This window comes from Lynx canadensis, chromosome A3, assembly GCF_007474595.2.
Source record: "Lynx canadensis isolate LIC74 chromosome A3, mLynCan4.pri.v2, whole genome shotgun sequence".
NCBI classification, from domain to species: Eukaryota; Metazoa; Chordata; class Mammalia; order Carnivora; family Felidae; genus Lynx; species Lynx canadensis.
In genome coordinates this window covers 25,001,623-25,019,904 of record NC_044305.1, presented here as the reverse complement: position 1 = coordinate 25,019,904, position 18,282 = coordinate 25,001,623, and the positions used below count along the sequence as shown (strand labels likewise).

Sequence of the window (18,282 nt, the reverse complement as noted above, 5' to 3'; positions counted from 1 at the left end):
AGCTTCCGTAAGGGAGGAAGGCCACCGCCAGGTGAGGCGGGCAAGGGCGAAAACCCTCCGGAGGCACTCGCTTCACAGGTGTCAGCTTGAGGATTTCAGCATCATCGTTCGAAGATGCCAACGGGAAGTGTTTTTTAGTGTTGAGGGTTTGCTGTTGCTGTTCATGTGGAGGAAACGGAACAGAAGCAATTAGAACCTAGGACAGAAAGCAGGACTGTTTCCTCCCGGATGGGCTTCTTGTCTAACCAGGACACCGAAGCCTCCTCAGGCCGCCCAGAGCAGTGCGGCACCGGTGCTGGCTGCCCTCTCCAGGAACCGCCGGGAGCCTGCGAAGAGGCGTGGCGGGGCACAGCCCGGCACGGTGCCGGCCAGCGAGCCACCAGGGACCCCCGTGCTGGGTCTTTGGCCCGGGTGGCCAGGCCGGCGGCATAGCTCTGCGGCCCCCCCTCACGGGGAGACACCTCAGGGAAGACCCTGCCTAGAGTCCCGGGCCAGGACGTCCATCTGAGCTGTCTTCCTGGCACCACTGGGGCACTCGGAACACCGGTGACATGTCAGCCCACTGGCCAGTCACCCCCGGCTTAAAACCTACCACAGCTTCCTCAGCATGAAGCACCTTTGAGGCCCTGCCGCCTCCTCACTTTCGCCTCAGCCCACTGCCCCCTCACCCCAACCTCAGCCCGCTGCTGGGCTTCCTTCAGTTCATGAGGCAAGCTCTCCTCCCCCTCAGGGCCTGAGCGTGTGTTGCCGGCCTAAAGACTCCTGACCCCAACACCTTCCAGACCAGGTCAGAGGCCATCCTTTGCTCTTGTGTTGCCAAGTGCCTCCCCTTTAGAACCCACGGCTGTGGCAGTCGCCTCTCCCCAGATGGCTCAGAGGAGGGCCCCCTGGTGCCTGGATGGACCAACTTGGCCATTTTGCACCTGATTCTGTCAGGTGACATGGGTGGTGACAAATCCAGTCTGGAAGGGGGGCCGTGGGGAGGAAGGTTCTGTCAGGGGACAGAACTTCTCACAGGCATGCAGTTACACTATCTGGGACTCCAAGAAGGTTCTGTGCCCCCAACTTCAGACCACATCATGTTGGCAATGAGGGTGGTGGTGAAGCTAGGACAGCCAGCTGACTTTCAGGGGGTTGAGAGCAGAGATCCAATCCAGTCTACCCCCTTTCCCAGACAGGGCCCAAGAACCAGGGCTTGTGAGCCTGAGGAGGTCCTGAGTTGAGGAAACGGAGACGAGCTGTGATTTAAGTTATCATCATCATCATCATCTGTTCACAAGGGAGCTCAAGATAGGAACTGACTGATTCCTAAGGCTAGGTTGTCTGCCCTAAATCTCTCGTCTGAGATGCAAACCAACCCCAGGGCCTGGCCTTCTTGCAGAGGGAGAGAGAGGACACAACACCAGAGGTGACCACTGCCTTTATTGCCTCTGTGCTGGGGTCTTGGGCTGGGGGTTGGGGTTTGGAGGTATCTGGGGGGAGCAGGTGACACTGGGCCCAAATTATTGCTACTTGGCAAGGTCACCTTGGGACTTCCCATAGTGCCCTGAGTGTGGGTAGGCATGAACATGCAAAATATATGCAAATGACATGCAAACCAACCCAGGATCTTGCCGAGGTCTCTGGTGCAGCCAAGGGTGCTGGAAGAGTTGGAAGCCTGCTAACCCAGGAGGGTGATGGGGACACCCAGGTCCTTACCCCACACTGCAGACGGATCCGGCCCAGCCTCAGGGGTCGAGGTTTGGTGGGGGGGGTGGGGGTGGTGTCCCTGAGCATCAGCCCTGGTTCTGCTGCTGGCTGAGGAAGAGCAGAAGCCTGGCCCCAAGACAGCAGGAAGAAAGCAGGGTACCCACTAGGCAGCCAGACAGCCCGAGGCCCACCCAGAGAGGGAAGCGACCTCCTTCCTCTGTGTCACACAAGGCTGGGACAGAGGTGACCAAATCCAAGCTTCCTGAGCCAGGCAGAGGCCAGAATGCCTCAGAGGCCAAAGCTACAAACAATAAAATACACTGATAAATAAATAGAAAGCGAGCAGCCCAGTCCCTGATCCCTGGGCTGAGAGACTCTCCACCAGCTGGGTCTGGGGCAGGGGGACCTTTGAGAGCCCGGCCCCAGTTCTGAGAGTGGCAGCGTCCTTGGTCTTGGTGCTGAGTCGACCAGTCGAGAAGCTCCAGAAGGAGGCAGGTAGGGCCCCAGGGCCTTGGCTTATGCAGGTCAGGCTCAGTTATTATTCATAATCCACCAGGAGGCTAGGGGTCAGAGGTTGAGGGTCAGAGGCCATCAGGGGCCCACTGCCACTCCGTAGGGCTGTGGAGCAGGGTCGGGGGCCACAGCATACCTGGGAAGAACACAGTGGTGAGGGTGTCTGGAGCTCGCAGGTGGTCAATGAGGATGCGCTGGAAGGCCTTACTGCAGGCGGACTGCTGGTGCCTGGGGAGGGCCGTGGAGTGACCTGAGGCTGGAGCTGGTCCCTCGAAGAGCAAGACCACATGGCTGAGAGCTCCCCACCCCCACCCTGTCCTACTGTCGGGATTCAGATCCCGGTCCTGCCTCACATTGGCTCTGAGCCTCGGTTCTCTCTCTGTGAAATGGGGACAATAGTGCCTACTGTACCGGGACACTGGGGGGATGACGTGAAATAATACGTGGGTGCTTGGCATAGACCATGGCACAGTGGTAACAGTGTGTATTCACTGAGTGCCCCGCCATCTACTGTGTTCCTGCCATCGTGCTCAGCTTTTCATATGCCATCTCGTTTGGCTCATAGAAAGGTAGACCTATTATGACTCTCATTTTGGAAAGATCACTGGGGCTCAGAGTGGATGAGTAACTCTCCCGAGGTCACACAGCCAGTGATTAATAGAGGATGATTTGAACCCACGCCTGACTCACTCCAGGGCCCATACTCAATAAACTTTAGCTTTCAGATACCATTCATACCTTCTCCAGGCGGCCTCATCCTGCCAGAACTCATATAGGGTGAAAGAGGCATTGTCCAGCATCTTCTGGGCAGACACACTGTGGGGCCAAAGAGATGGCCAGGCCAGGCCCAGGCTACCACCACCACTGCCCACCCAGCCTGGGTGTCTGATGGGAGCCTTGGCCAAGGACGCCCAGCCCCAGTACTTTGCCCTGCTCACCCCCCTCCCCTGACCTTGGCCAGCCCACTGGCCAGCTAGGGACTCACTGCAGGCAACGGCTCTGGGCCCCTGTGAAGTCCACATAGCAGCACAGGGCACGGTGGAAATCCTGCAGGGCTTCCTCTGCCACGTGCACCTGCCTCTGGGCCACGAGGATGTGCTGGCAAGAGAGGCAGCCTGGTGAGCCGGGGTGAGGCAGGGCCCAGGGGAAGGACTGGCTGTGGCCTTCAGGAGGACTCCGCCCTTCTTGACTTGCACCAGCCCCACCTACCGTGAGGTCAAGCTCCTGCCCCAACCCGGCCCCCAGCATCCCTGCCTCCAGCCTCTCCTCATGGCCAAGATCATTGCCTTGATCCAGCCACTGTCCCTCCCTCCAGCAGCATGCCACCACTTCCCCCTCTAGCCTCCACCCACACACCCCAGACCCAGCTTTCAGGAACGCAGATGAAGTGAACTAATACCCAGAGAGAGACAGTGATTTCTACAGGGTCACAGAGCAAGGGCCAGAACCCAGCACCTGCCAGGCTTGGGGGACGAGGGCTGGGCCAAGCCTGGGAAATGGGCATGTGTGTAACACAGAGGCCAAGCGGGCAGCAGGCCCCGTGAAACCCCTCATTTGATGAGCACCTCGTCCTGGCCCAATACCCAGTTGCCTGTCCCTCTCCTGGACTCACCGAGCCAGGCCCCTTGGTAAGCTCCTCTTCATGCAGGGGTTCCAGCCGGGGGGCCTATGAGGGACACAGAGTGTGGGCAAGGCCCCCGGTGTGTGCCTGGCTTATGTAGATTCCAGGAAGAACCTCCCCCTTGGGGCACTGGCCACCTGGTCACTCACCTTACACTCAAGCTGGTCAATGAGCTCCTGGAGACGGTTGACCTGGAGCCGCCACTGCATCTCAGCTTCTGAGCTCTGCCCTGGGGTGGGACACCCATGGGGGGAAGTCAGGCATGGGCCCCCTCGGGTTGGGAAGCCTCTCAGGATGAGCTGAGGGGCAGTGGGTGAGGGGGCACCTGTGTCCGAGGAGCCAGGAGACCAGGCGGGTGACCGAATGACGCTCCGCGGGGCCCTGCGCCCTGCCCTCCGGCAGCCATGGGGCCTGCTCTGTACCTCCACGCTGTCTTCATCTGACCTAAGAGAAGTGGAGGGTCAGCCCATTGCTCCCAGACCCACAGGCCAAGGACTGGGGCCCCTGCACAGGGTTGGGCCTGGGTGGAGCAAGACAGGCTTCCTGGGACACTGAGGCCCAGCCAGCCGCTCCCTCTCACCCCTTCTTGGCCTCCCTGTCCAAGAACAAGAATAATGGGCTCTGGGATGCTGGAGCGGCGGAATGTGATGAAAGCTGAAGGCCCTGGAATGTGGAGACAATGACCAGCAGGGCACCTCACATACCGTGGGCCACGGGCCTGGGCCTCCAGGGTATCTGACGCCCCTTCCAGTGAACTCTGCAGGGCTTGTAGCTGGCTCACCGTCTCCCGCAGTAGGAAGCGGGTCACAAACTGGTCCACCTTGGAGGCCCGCTCATATTCCTGGGGGCAGAGGGAGCATGCTCAACATATCCTGGCCCCAAGCATATATTTCTGAATGGGGAGCCACTGTCCTGCTCCCCTACCCTTGCCCATCCAAGCAATAGTACAGCATGAAGAGCAGAGAGCGTGCAACCAGAGCAGGACAGTTCTGGGACTGGGAGCAGGGCCTGGCCTCCCTTCCTGGGAGGTGTAAGGCCACCTTTACAGGGAGGCATCTGCCATTTTCTGGGCCCTAAGGCCCCTTCCCTGTTGGGCCACCTTTAGCCAGGCTGGTGGTGGCGGGGGCAGAGAGGGGGGTGTAAGGCAGGTCACATGGCATCCGAAGGCATGAGGCAAAATGATGGTGTGATGTGGCCCCATGCCCACCAGTTGGCCCTAAACTCATGATCTATGCATGCATTCATTCATGCACTCATCCATGCAACAAATACTTAACTTCTACTAGGAGCTGCAGATACAAAACAGCCAGGCCACTGTCCTTATACACATAGCACTGATTCCTACATCACTAGCCTCCACTCAGCCCCTCCCAACGTGGGCAGAGAGAGAAGGCCGACATGCCAGTCCCTACACTGCCCATTTGAGATGCTCAGAGACTCTCCAACTACCTTTGCCTCCTTGTGCCTTAGTTTCCTCACCTAGAAAACAGGGAGGATAATAGCCATCTCACCGAGCGGTTGAAAAACTTCAGTGAACTAATTCCTACATAGGGACACAGCCCAGGATGGGAGTCCTGAGAAGCCAAAGTCCAGGTGCTTGCCCACCCTCCACAAAGGGCTCCAGAGGCAACATCCATCAGGGGCTTCATTTCTTTCCATGACCTGCCTCTGCTCAGCCATCAGATGGGCCCTGCTGGGCCAGGCTCATGAGCTGGGAGGCAGGAACAGAATGGGGGCTAGGTGCTCTCACTCTTAGGCCAGTGGTTTCTGCCCTGTCTCCAAGCCTCGTTCTCCAGACTTCCTGGCCATGCTCTGAGCTCTCTGAAATCCTTCCAATAAATTCCCTTTTGAGCGCTTAAGATGGTCGATCGAGTCTCTGTTGCTTGCAACCAAAAAACCCAGCTGCCACAAGCACCCACTCTGTGCCATGCCCTGTTCCAAGCAGAATTTCATTTAATCCTCATAACAACTTATAAAAACCATAATGGACCCCATTTTGTAGATGAGAAGACTGAGGCCTGGAGCAATTAATTACCTTGGGCCAAGATCACACAATTAGTTAGTGGCAGAGTCAGAATTCAAACCGGGACCACAAAAATTCCTCTCTACTCACCACTAAGTGCCTTACAAGCATTGCCTTATTTGTAATTATCAGCCCAGTTACACCTGAGAAACCAAGGCCAGAAGTCACAGCCAGAGTAAATGGAGCCAAGATTCGCCTGTGGGTTCTGGGAGGAGGAGCTTAGAGCCTACAGCTGGTGAGGTTGACCTATGAGGTCACAATGTGGCCTCCCCAGGATAGAGTGGGGACAAGAGTGCCCCTCCCCCAGCCAGAGGGCAGGGCAGAGGCAGCATGGGCTGTGGCCTCCAGTGGTGACCAGCCCTGCCATGGGAAACAACAGTTCTCACAAGAGAACCAAAGTGCCCAAGCAGGCCTGCAGGGAGAGGCCACCTGACATGGACAAGGCTGGGTGGAAACAGCAGTTCTTCAGCCATCTCAAGCGGAAGAAGCCAAACGTGAGTGCCAGGGTGTTAGGGCAGGTGGGAGTCAGGGGAACTTGAACAGGTGGGCAGGAGGGGATGCTGGGATTCTAGGCCTTGTGGGCATAAGTCCGAGGCGCATGGAAGGGCTTGGATAACCCCTCTGAAGATGGCAGTCCCAGGAACCCACGTGGTGTGGTTGGGTCCTAAAAGCCCAGAGGGAGGGCAGGGATTCAAGCAACCAGGAGAAATTAGGAGACGGGAGCCCAGGAGGGTGGGCCGGAAGGGATTCTCCCAACTCCCCACAGAGAAGTAGAGGGTTCTGCGTGGTGAATCAGCCTTAGTTGGTACCGCAGGGGCTATGGGCACAGGGAGGTCCTTTATGCCCCCTTTCCAGCTCCCAGCCTCAAAACATGCTACTTTTCCCCTTCTTCGAGTGGGCAGAGGCCCTGGAGGGGGTCCGGGGGGTGAGAGTCCCGCTACTAAGGCTGGGAGGGCAGGCAAAGATCCCATAATCGCAGACGGTGCAAGTCTCAGGAGGTCAGCTACGATGGGTGAACGTTTCCAGAGGGAAGGCAGGTGTCCTGGGCAATGGGACCGGGAGAGACCCACTCCCGCCCCCGAGCACGGGAGGAGAGCGGGAGTCCTGGAAATGTAAAGGGGGCAGAGTCCTGGGAGACTGGATCTGGGTGGATGAGGATCCTCAAGAAGAAGGCGCTGTACGCTCTTCCCCCTCACGCTCCCGCCCCGCCCCAGGCCAAGATCGTCCTGCTTTTCCCCTTGGACAAGCAGCAGCAGCTATCCGACGTGGCGGCGGGCTCAGGCGCGCGGCCCGGGCGTCCAGGCGAGGACGCGACGGGCGCCCCCGTGGGCTCCCCGGCGGCGGCGCCCACGCTGCGAGGAGCGGGCGACTGCGCTGATCGGCGCGAGGGCGCACGCGCGCGAGAGATGAAGACGCTCTTGGTCCTGCTGCTGCTGCTGGACTCGCGGCTGCAGGAGGGGCGCTGCGCGGCCGGCGCGCCCGGAGCGGGGGGCGGGGCCAAGGTCGCGCAGGGCTGGCAGCGGCTCTACGCGCGCCTGCTGACCGACGTTCAGGCGAACCGCGAGGCCGACCCCGCCGAGGAGCAGCCGCGCAAGCGGCGCCGCTGCCCTCGCCCGCGGCCCTGAGCGCCCGGCCCGTGGCCCAATAAAGAGCGCATAGCACCCCTGGCGCCTGCTGGCTCTGTCTGAGGAGGCGCAGAGCTGGGCGGGGGTAACCGGGCCCAGAGCGAGACGCGGATGAAACGGTAGGAGTGAGGGCCGAGTAACGGCAATGGCTTGGCGCCAAAACCGAGCCTCCTCCTTCCTTGTGACCCAAGCGTCAGAACCCCTGCCCCCAGGTGGGGAGGGACGCCCTGCCACAGTGGAGGGAAGCTGTTTCCCTCCTCCTCCTCCAACTCCAGGCCCGGGTCAGACCTTCAGGTTTGCAGGCCCAAGGGAGGTGAGTTTGGGCAAACCCCGGTGTGGGCACGCTAGGAGGAGGGACCTGCCTCCAGCCGAAACCTAACATCTTCAAGAGTCCTCAACATCCACAAGTCCTTCTTAGGCAGGGGGCGGAGGCAACAGACACCACCATCCTGGAAAAAACTGTGAGGGTCCCACGGTCAGCTGGGCTGGGGCCTGAGACTCACATTCTGCCTGTGAGAGCACCCAGGAGGAGAGGCTGGGGTCTGGGGGCTTCTGACCCCTCACTCCTACCCCACTCTGCTTGGTAACCCCCAAGCCACCTCGTCACTTGTCCCTCACCCTACCTTGTGCCATCCCCTTCCCCACATTGCAGTCAGAGACTTCTTCCAAACCACTTAGCTGTCTGTAGGACAGTTGGCTCCGCTCCTAAGCTCCCACTGATTTCTCCAAAGCCCAGAGACCCCACTCTGCTTGGTAACCCCCAAGCCACCTCGTCACTTGTCCCTCACCCTACCTTGTGCCATCCCCTTCCCCACATTGCAGTCAGAGACTTCTTCCAAACCACTTAGCTGTCTGTAGGACAGTTGGCTCCGCTCCTAAGCTCCCACTGATTTCTCCAAAGCCCAGAGGGAAACGCCCAAACTTATTGTTGTCAAATGCAAGCTCAGCCCCCAGCCTTAGTCTTTCCCTCTAGGGCTTCTGAGTGACTCATATCCTCACCCTTGCTCTGGCTATATTGCCACTGTGGTCTCCAATGCAAGGTTCACCTCCCTAATCCACCCAGGAGAGGCCTGGCATGTTATCTGTGAGAAAGACCCAGCTACTTCTCATTTTCCTGGGCCCCAAACCCAGCTCCAGACCTGAGTGCTGCCCCAGCCCTACCGAACCTGTAGCCAGCCTTCCACTGGTGACCACCTCAGAATGTCCCAAAGGGGACAGATGCAGCAGGGGGTGAAGGTCCCAGCTCATTAAAGACACAGGCCCGGCTTCTGCTACAGATGCACTTCCGTTAGTGTCAACACAATCGACATCCCTTCCGTATCCCCTGCGTCAGGCTGGAGGTTGCATGACCCACGGCATCTCCCCAAATGCTTATAAAAACGTACCCTTTCTTGCCATCCCTGTGGTTAAAATCAAGGTAACCATGTCCTTCAATATGGCCACACATCCTGGCCATACGTGATTGGCCTAGGCTGGTCCTATCAGCCTCTTTCCTGGGACTGTAATTCAGGAGATGTGAGAGACTGTTTTCTACGTGAGCATGCATGGGCTGAAGCCAGTCTTCAGAAGAATAAAACAATGCAGAGCCTGTACACATCCTGCAGCTAGGCCCTGCGTCCAGTCTGTTCCTGAAACCTGATTTCATCTTTGTTCTTGGCGTCCATAAGGCCTACAAGATCCTTGTAATCAAATCCCTATTTTAGCTTAAGCTCAGTTGAGTAGGTCTTCTACTTGCAACCGAAATGGTCCTAAAGAGAATAATAGACTCTGCAGAGACTAGAAGTGGCCTTTTTCCTATGTGAGGATTATTAGTACGTTCTGGAGGAAGAAAGTGAGCCCAGAGAGAGATTAGGACTTGCTCAGGGGGGCACAGTGAGTCATCTTCAGAGCTGAGTCACAAACTCCTCGGGTCCACTGGAGTCCATACATGGAAGCCCCTGCAGGTAGGGTCCCTATGTGGGCTGCCTGGGCCCCTCAGGGCTGAGCTCACATAGGTCCTATGAGTGGCTACAGATCTGTGATTAAGAGCTTTCCCTTCAGCATGAAGGAAGGTGGGGAGCGGGGAGGAGACTGCTGCACATCGGCCAGAGTACATCGGATAATCTGAAGCATTCTGGTTGTGCTGGACAGCTGAGGCCAGATCCCCTGATGCCAAAATCACTGCTCTTGGCCCTCAGGAGAGAGGATGGGTCCAGGGAGTTCTCATGGGAGAGGTCTGTGGAATACAGCAGGTACTGAGGACTGAGGTCACAATGAGTCCAATCCGAGTTCTTTTCCTTCCTTCTCTGACCACCCCCTCTTACCTTAAGTCAAGGCCAAGAGAGAGGTGCCAGGAGACCTTCTGGGGCTCAAGGACTGGGCTGGACTCCTGGGTCCCCAAGTAAGGATATATGTCGAGGACACTGCCACAAGGCCCCATCATTGTTAGAGCCCTGCTGCTCCCAGAGGCTTCTCATCTAGAAGGATTGAACGAGGCCCTCTCAACATCTACTTCCACCAGGACTGAGGGGGCGGAGCCACATAGCAGAGGCGCGTCCTCAGAGGGGTGGGCCTGGTGCAAGGTGGGTCTTGAGCCTTGAGCCACAGGAGGGCAAAGAGGGCCAAAAGCGGCCGGAGCCCGCAGGAGCGGAGATTGACGCTCAAATTAGTGGCGGGTGCTCGGGCCTGTGGGCAGAGCCGAGAGCTGAAAAGAGACGTCCAGTCTGGCCGGAAGAGTGGGAGCTCAGGACCAGAGGCCGGAGCCAAGAATTGAGGGCGCTAGTTCTGTAACCAGAAAGGCCAGGACTTAGGCCTGGGGCCCGAGCCAAGAGCTGAAAGGCGGGCCTCCAGTGAGGCCGGGGGCGGGGCCTCTGGCGAACGGCGGGGTCGAGCCGGGAGAGGCGCCGTGGCGTCGGTGTCCGGGAGCCGCCGGGTCCGTCGGCCGCCCTCGCTGGGCCGCGTGGCGGTGGTGGTAGACCAGGGCTCGGGCTTCATCAAGGCGGGCTTCGGGGGCGAGCGCCAGCCCCGCCTGGTGCTGAAGAGCTCCAGCCTGGTGCCCACCTGGGACCGGCCGGTGTGTACCCGCGCACGCGGCTGCGGGCTGGCGGGCCGCGTGGAACGGGCGCACCCCATCAAGCACGGCGTGGTGGTGGACTGGGAGGCACTGGAGGGGCTGTGGGAGCGCCTGCTGGTGGGCGGCCTGCGGGTGTGCCCGGAGCAGTGGCCCGTGCTAGTGAGTGACTCGCCGTCGGCGCCGCCCGCGAGCCGCGAGAAGGTGGCCGAGCTGCTGTTCGAGGCCCTGGTGGTGCCTGCGTGCCACGTGGCCAGCACGGCGTTGTTGGCGCTCTGCTCCACTGGCGCGTTCAGCGGGCTGGCCGTAGAGGCAGGTGCAGGCGTGTGCCACGCCACACCCGTCTATGCGGGCCACTCGTGGCACGAGGCCACCTTCCGGCTGGACATCGCAGGCAGCACCCTGTCGCGCTACCTGCGGGACTTACTGGTGGCAACGTGCCCTGATCCATCGCTGCGGGCCTTGCCCCGCAAGGCCATCACACAGCTCAAGAAGCGCTGCTGCTATGTGTCGCTGGACTTTGAGGGTGACCTTCGTAACTCTGACCGCCACCATCCGGTCAGTTTCTGTTTAGGCAACGGGTGCTCTTTCTGCCTCAGCAGCGAGCGCTTCCGCTGCCCGGAACCCATCTTCCAGCCGAGTCTGCTAGGCCAGGCCGAGCCAGGACTGCCTGCACTGGCCTTCCAGGCACTGCAGAGGGTCCCTGCGACTCTAAGGACGCGGCTGGCCGATACCGTGGTGCTGGCCGGTGGTTCCACGCTTTTCCCTGGCTTCACTGAGCGCCTGGAAATGGAGCTAGAGGCGCAGTGCCGGAGGCATGGCTATGGGGCACTGCGGCCTCACCTGGTGGCCAAGCCTGGGCGTGGCACAGCAGTGTGGACAGGTGGCTCCATGGTGGCCTCCTTGCGTTCCTTCCAACAGCGCTGGATAACCCGGGCCATGTACCAGGAGTGTGGCTCCAGGCTGGTGCACGAAGTGTTCAACTGAGTCATGTTGGACTGGAGGGGAGGTGCCACATGAGGGGCACGGTGGGCTGAGCTATAGCTCTATCAGAGGCATTGAGTGCCAAATAAAAGTCTCAAGTGATTGGAGGTGGCAGAGTCATCATGTGCTGATGGGTCACTCCTACCCCTTACTGAGCCAGGAGGAGGTGGTCGAGATCCCAAGGACCCTCACTTTGACCTGCAGTTTGGATCTACCATAACCAGTGCCAGTTCAGAGAATACCAGTCCAGGTGCCTACTCCCAGGGCCCCGTTTCCATGGCAACAAGGAAGATAACACTCCCACTTGTGTCCAGGCCACAGATATGGAAATTATCACAACACATCAACTGCTCATCATGTACTATTTGGATTCCCATCCTATGCTAAGCCTCAAGGGCAGAAAACCTACTAAAACCCATGGAGAAGCAACCAGAAAAGGAAACCCTGTCCTTAGCTGATCATTGACTCACTGAAGGCCTCAGTTTCCCCTTCTGTAAATATGGGGTCACACACAATCCTCACTGTTCCCTCCTTGCCTCCTTACTAAGAGCTATGGGACAAAGGGAGGTGGAGACATTTCTTAAAAGAAACATACAAAGGGAGGGGTGGCTTGTGTTTTTGAAGTCGCTCTCCAAGAGCCTAGAGCCCTGGCTGTGAGCACTGTTTGTGCTCGTATATACATGTGGCCACGCATGCATACAAACACTTGGGTGCTACATGCCTGCCTGCCTTACACGTGTCCTCAGGCCAGGCCCTGCCCCACCAGGTTCCACACACCAACATGGACCTGTGGCTGTGTGTGAGTATGCCCACCTCCCAGCCCATCCCTGCTGGGTCCTGGGCTTGATACCCCACAATAGTTAGGTCTGGCCAATAATAAAAACAGCAGCAGCAGGAGCTCCAGGTAGCAAGTGGCTGCTGTGTGCCAGGCACAGCTCTGGGTGCTGGGAATAGAGAACACGAAAGGCAAAAATCCCTGCCTTCATTCTCATTTCTCTGTCACATCAAATGTATGGAGGTAAGCTCTATTATTATCCCCAGTTTACAGATGAGTAAACTGAGGCCCAGAGAGATAAAGGTACACAGCCAGAATGTGGGAGAGAACCCAAGCCTCTAGCTTCACAGCCCTGAGCCATGACAGTAGAGGCTCCCATAGGACAGCAGACACCCCTGCCCTCATTCCAGGCCCTCCACCATCAACCCCTCCACTCACCAGCTTGGTGGTGTCCATGGCAGTGAGCACGGCACAGTTCAGTGACTCCAGTGCGGCCAGCACAGGCCGGTAGACACCCAGGTGTTCTGAGAAATAGTCTGCAGGCAGAGAAGGTGCTCAAAGGTTCCCAGACCACCCCCTACTCCTGCTCCGCGGCCTCATTTACCCAACCTGGGATTCCTCAACAGCCAACCAGGCCTCATATCCTGAGGCAAGCCCATCTTGTTCCATTAGGAGAGAAGGAACAGCCTCCAAGGAACATCATGCCCACCTGCCCAGGGGCGCCAGGAGACCAGAGCTCCCGTGGACCTACTCACCACACAGTTTCTCCGTTTCCAAATTGCTGCAGGAAAAAGAGGAGGCACGCTTCAGTCCCACAGACTTAAGCTTGGTGACCTGAGACTTTGAAGCCAATGTTCCTCCCACTGCCCACCCCAGCTCAGCCTGATGAGGAGGCTTCTTCTGCCTCCACCCAATTTAAGCTGCTCAGTGGGCCAATGGGGGCAGCAAGGGTATTACTGAGGGCGAAAATTCAGACCCACTCTTGGCCTCCAAGGGGAACTCAGGACCAGGGAGAGAAATGTGCACACAGGCCAGAGAGGAGTATAATCAGAGCCGGGAAGGGAAAACCAGGTCTGGGTAAGTTAAAAGAAACATATGGGGTATTACTTGGTAGGTTAGGGAGGACTTCCAGAAGGAGGGTGCTTAAGTTAGGCCTTCAAGGACAAGGAATTTGATCGGAGTGTCTGGTGGTGGGGAGGTGGCAACATTGCAAATAAAAGGTCCAGACCAAGCCTCAGAGTAGGGAAGGGCATGGAAGCCTTGAACGCTGACCCAGAGTTTGAAATTTATTCTAAGGAGATGTTGGGGGAGAGGGAGGGACAGCTGTGTATGTGTATGCACCCATGTGAGGAAGCATGGGGAGGGAAGCATGCAGACTCCTGCTAAGGCCCGTAGATGTGGGAGCACACATGGGGAGGTATGTGCGTGTTCATGAACCTGCATCGATGCGTGGAAGCAGGTGAGGCCCAGCTATCCTCAGGCATCCCCTTGTCCCTGCAGGAAGCGGGAATGGGGAGGGGGGTGGGGGGACACCTGTGGGCTGAACCACGGCTGGTGACTCAGACCGGGCTATTTTGGGGTCCCAGCTGGAAGGAGTGTGATGGACAAGGCTGGAGCCAGGGAGGGAGTGAGTGGGCGGGTAAAGCTGTCATCAGGCCCTAGCACCTCTCTCCCTATGCAACCCCCCATCCTCCATAAGGAGGCAGGGGACACCGTGGGGCTGGGAGAGCCTAGCTTCACATCTACACCCAACTCACCCACCCGTTCTCGTACTCACTCAGTGGAGGGCCCATCAATGCCGCTGAACAGTTCCCGCAGCTCCCCAGGGCTGAGAACCCCATCAGCAAAGTAATTCTGGAACTCCTCAAATGAGAGCTTACCATCATCTGGGGTGGGAGCAGAGAGCAGAGCTGGTATCCCTGACCCCTGGCTGCACCCCTGCCACCAGCTTCAGACCCCCTAAAGCTACTTGGCCAGGTGGAATGGAATTCTGAGCTTGGGGGGACTTGGCTGTTGGGGACAAAAGAGTCTCCAGGGGTGCCCACTTAAGGCAACAGGGTCCACTCTTCAGGCACCCAAAGGACAAGGCAGCACACACATGGCATTGCATAGGGACTCAATAAATGCTTGCCAAATGAAGAAGCAAATGGAAAACCTGGGACATGGCCAGGTCATGGCAGAACCTAGACATCACTCGGAGGACTTGGGGGCTCAGTCTCTGCCCGCCAAGCCTGGCTCCAGGCTGCTCTGTACCCACACCCTTCACAGAGAAGCCACCAGGAGGCAGATGAGATCTTCCTAAGAGTTGGAGCCCCTGCAAGAAGCCGCAGGCTGGCAGGCTCAGGAGGGAATGCCCTTCTCTTCACAGGGGCTATGGAATAGTCTAAGAGCACCAGGGGGGTGGCCAAAGACACCGGGAATTTGCCTGTAAGGTCTCTAAGCAGATGGGGTTGGGGGAGCAGAGCTGGGGGGGTGGGGTGGTCTGAGCCTCCCCAGACAGAGTGCTATGATCCAAATGTGTGCTGGTTGATCAATGGGTTGGGACACGATCCTGTCTCCGGGAGGCTGAAACACCAAAGGGTCTGAAGACCCCAGATGGAAGTAAGGCCAAGGCTGACCGGCTGCCTCAGCTCAGACCCTCACCTGGCCAATCAGGACACAGTGGGCTGCTCCAAGTTGTGGGCAGCAACTTGATCGTGGGCTCCCTTGAGGGCTCCTGCTTTAGCTTTCAAGGTTTTCCCAAACCAGGGTCTGAGACTGCCCAGGACCCAGAGCAGGGAAAGCTGATTCCCAGCAGCATCCTGTGCAAGCCTTCCCTGGGTCCAGGTGGTTAGTCATATGGGAAGTTACTGAGCCCTCTAAAGATCTAACAGCACAATCCCCCACAGCCTCATCTCCATCACCCAACCTTTCCAAGCCCCTTACGCAGGAAGCTTGGAACCAAGCATCACACAGACCTGGATTCAAGGCCCACCACTTAAAGGCTGTGTGACTTCAAGCAACCTGCTTCACCTCTCTGGGCCTGTGCTCCTTAGTCTGTAAAATGGGATGAAGAATTCCCATCTAGCTGTTGGTTGTGAGGACAACATGAAATCATATAGAAGAGTTATCCATACCTGTGCCCGGGGCATTGTGGGAGAGTATGCCCCCACCTCCAGCCTCTGGCTAAACCACATTCCCTCCACTCTCCATCCTGCCAAACTGAATTCCAAATGGCACCCCCTCTGGGAAGGACGGCTTGACTGATTCTCCTGATTTGGGTCTTCCCAAGATTTTTCTCCATTCTAGACTGTGCTTCCAAACCCGTGACACTCCCCTGAGCCTCCTTGATGGCCCCCAACCCCTCCCCACACTGTAGACTCAAGGGAAGGCACACTCACCATTCTTGTCTGCTCTGCGGAAAACCTGGAGGACAAAGGGGCACAGACGGGAGCTGTGAGTGCCGCCTAGGAGGCAGGATGCCCCCACCCAGCTCATCAGGGCCCCAGCTGGCCAGCCTACCCCCCCACAACCTTGCCTTTCCTCTTGCCCAGCCTGGTCCTAAACCCCTGCCCAGATCAGCCCTGTGGGAGGCTTTCCAACAAGGAGAGCACAGGAAGATCACACAGCAGGTCTCACCACTTGCTCACATTTCCTGCAGGTCCTGGCCCCACAGGGGGTGCTCCACACTAGCTTCCAGCACCCCCACCTCCCACACCCAGAGGCTACCCTGGGTTCTGTCTGAGGTGTGAGCCCTTGCCACAGTCCCAGCTTGAAGGTGGGGAAATGGGCCAAGTTCCTGGGCACTACTTGTCCCAGACCTGAACCCCTTAACTCTGCAGCATGGCCATGGTCCATCCCAGACTCTGCCCACTCAAGGCTCTTTCCCTGTGTGCTTAAGACCCTGATATGCAAACAGTGGCTAGTCCTTTCTTTGTGGGTGTCTGGGGTTAACCATTCCAGGGCCAGGGCTTCTTATGAGGCTGATTCAGTGTGAAGGCCTTGGGCAGGCTCGCACGTGTGTGTGTGTGTGTGTGTGTGTGTGTGTGCACGCACACACATGTGCAAAGGGGAGTGGGAGTGGCAGAAAGCAAGGGTGGACAGATTGTATTTACAGAGAAGCAGAGATGAAGGGCAACAGAGGCAGAAAGGGACAGAGTCAAGACGTGATCAGGGACCAGAGACTCCCAGGTCATCCAAAGCAGCCCAGCAAATGGGAGACCAGCACACCTGGCAAGGAGGGGCCGGCCAAAGTCTGGACAAAGAACCCTTAACAACTCCAGGTCCTGAATGCCACTCCTCTCCAGCTGTTACCTCTGGGTCAGTGAAGCATTGGGATGAATCTAACCCCTAGCCAGAAGCCTGACTCAGAGGTCTGCCACTATCTCGGGTCACACAGCAGCCCAGTGTGGCCTGGCTGGGGCAGATGGAGATGGCAAGAAGGGGTGCTATGCTGTGAATGAGGGCACCTGGGGCCACACTCAAACAAGCCTCTGCCTCTGTGTGATTGTGGACGTGTTCCTAACTCCTCTGGCCTTGGTTTTTCCATCTGGGAAGCGGGATGGACAGATTCCTTCCATCCAGGACTGCGGTCAAGGTGCTGAGTCACTGGGGGCAGCGGGGAGTGGACAGGAGTGCCGTCTTTCCGTCTTTCCCACAGGCAGAGACCTCTGAAGCTGGGGGCGGGGGGTAGTGAATGGGCCAGGATGGGGCTGAGCACTAGGGAGGAAGGGGCCTGAGGTAGTGACTGAGGCCTGGCTAGGCTGCCCTTAGTTGGTGCCCCTGGGGGCGCTGCAGGGCCACCTGCCACACACAGGAGGGAGGTACAGACCACTGTGGGCAGTCCTGACGAACTATGGGACTCCATGGCCTCTGGGTCAGATCTATGGGACTCTGGGATCAGCCCTGGATCAGCAGTCTGGGGGGCTGTTTATTCTTCCAGCCTCCCCTGACTGGGTCAGCCCAGCCTGGGATTGCCATAGAGGGGACTGCTCCTGTGATCAAGTGTTGACAGCCCCCACTGCATCAGACACATAAATGGGTTGGGGGGGGGGGGTGGGGGGCAGCAGGGGCAGTGACACCGAACCAGGAGATAAGGAGAGTGAGAGACTGAGAACGGACACAAAAGAAAGGAGACAAAGATAAGGGAGAATGGAGACAGCAGGGTCAGAGAGAGATGGTGAGAGGCAGAGACCCAGAGACAGAAGCAGGGCCCCAAACAGACCTGGAGAGAGAGACACTGACAGAAAAAGAGACTGAGAGACGCAGAGACGGGGGTAAGGAGAGACAGCGAAAGACTGAGAGCCCAGCGAGACACAGGGAGAGAGCAGACAGACCTGGAGAGACTGACAACCCCAGGGCTAGAGAGCCTTCGCCCCCTGCCCGCTCCCCACTCACGTCCTGGAAGAGCGCGTGTCCGGCGGGCCCGGCGGCAGGCACGGGGGACCGCCGAGGCTCGGGCGCGGGCGGCCGGATCAGGCACACGGTGAGCAGCCCCGCGCACGCCATGGCGCCGCCACCCACTCGGCTCGGGCTGGGCTGCGGCTCCGGGTTCTGGACGCCGCCGCCTCGGACTCCGGGGGACGCCCGCCCATCGGCGCCGGCGCGGACGCCCGGGGCCCCGCCCCCCGCGGCTCCACCCCCCGCCCCGCTGGCCGCGGAGGCCCCCTCCCCGCCCGCCCCTCTCTAGGGCCTCCCCTTCCCGACTGGAAAGGCAAACTCCAGCCTCCAGGTGGGCAAGAGCTGCACAACGTAGAACTCCCAACACCTTTCGCCTCTGCAGCTGTTACCAGAGGCTCCCGGAGGGTTGGCAACTGTGGAGTAAGGAACGACCCGAGGGGTCACTGTCAGCCGGGACCGGCTGTGTAAATGACAAGTGACGGTCTGCTTGGGAGTACTACACAGCCAGCAACAGAACAGAGGGCTGCGCGGGGCAGGGGCACCGAGGGCAGGTCCCACACCACTGTAGGGTCGACAAAGCGAACTGCAGAACAGACTGACACCTTGTGGGTAAGACCTGCAAGG

The 18,282-nt window shown here is 58.6% G+C and overlaps 2 protein-coding genes across 3 annotated transcripts; one reads left to right on the top strand and one right to left on the bottom strand.

The window, feature by feature from the left end:
* Positions 1-1,405: 1,405 nt before the first annotated feature.
* Positions 1,406-17,814, bottom strand: NECAB3 (N-terminal EF-hand calcium binding protein 3). Of its 2 annotated transcripts, XM_030309782.1 has the most exons (13): positions 17,656-17,814; positions 15,660-15,684; positions 14,057-14,165; positions 13,035-13,060; positions 12,718-12,815; positions 4,528-4,664; positions 4,149-4,267; positions 3,973-4,052; positions 3,815-3,868; positions 3,188-3,300; positions 2,941-3,018; positions 2,339-2,430; positions 1,406-2,249 (listed from the first exon to the last, which is right to left on the bottom strand). In XM_030309782.1, the coding sequence occupies exons 1-13, from the start codon at positions 17,764-17,766 to the stop codon at positions 2,221-2,223; spliced, it is 1,071 nt and encodes a 356-aa protein (XP_030165642.1). In that variant the 5' UTR covers positions 17,767-17,814; the 3' UTR covers positions 1,406-2,220. The 2 variants fall into 2 exon arrangements, with proteins under 2 accessions (XP_030165642.1, XP_030165643.1); XM_030309783.1 differs by lacking the exon at positions 2,941-3,018.
* On the top strand, positions 9,471-11,966 carry ACTL10 (actin like 10). Its single transcript, XM_030309077.1, has 3 exons — positions 9,471-9,522; positions 9,781-9,851; positions 10,245-11,966. Exons 1-3 carry the CDS (start codon positions 9,471-9,473, stop codon positions 11,505-11,507), a joined length of 1,386 nt encoding a protein of 461 aa, XP_030164937.1. The 3' UTR covers positions 11,508-11,966.
* Positions 17,815-18,282: the final 468 nt, after the last annotated feature.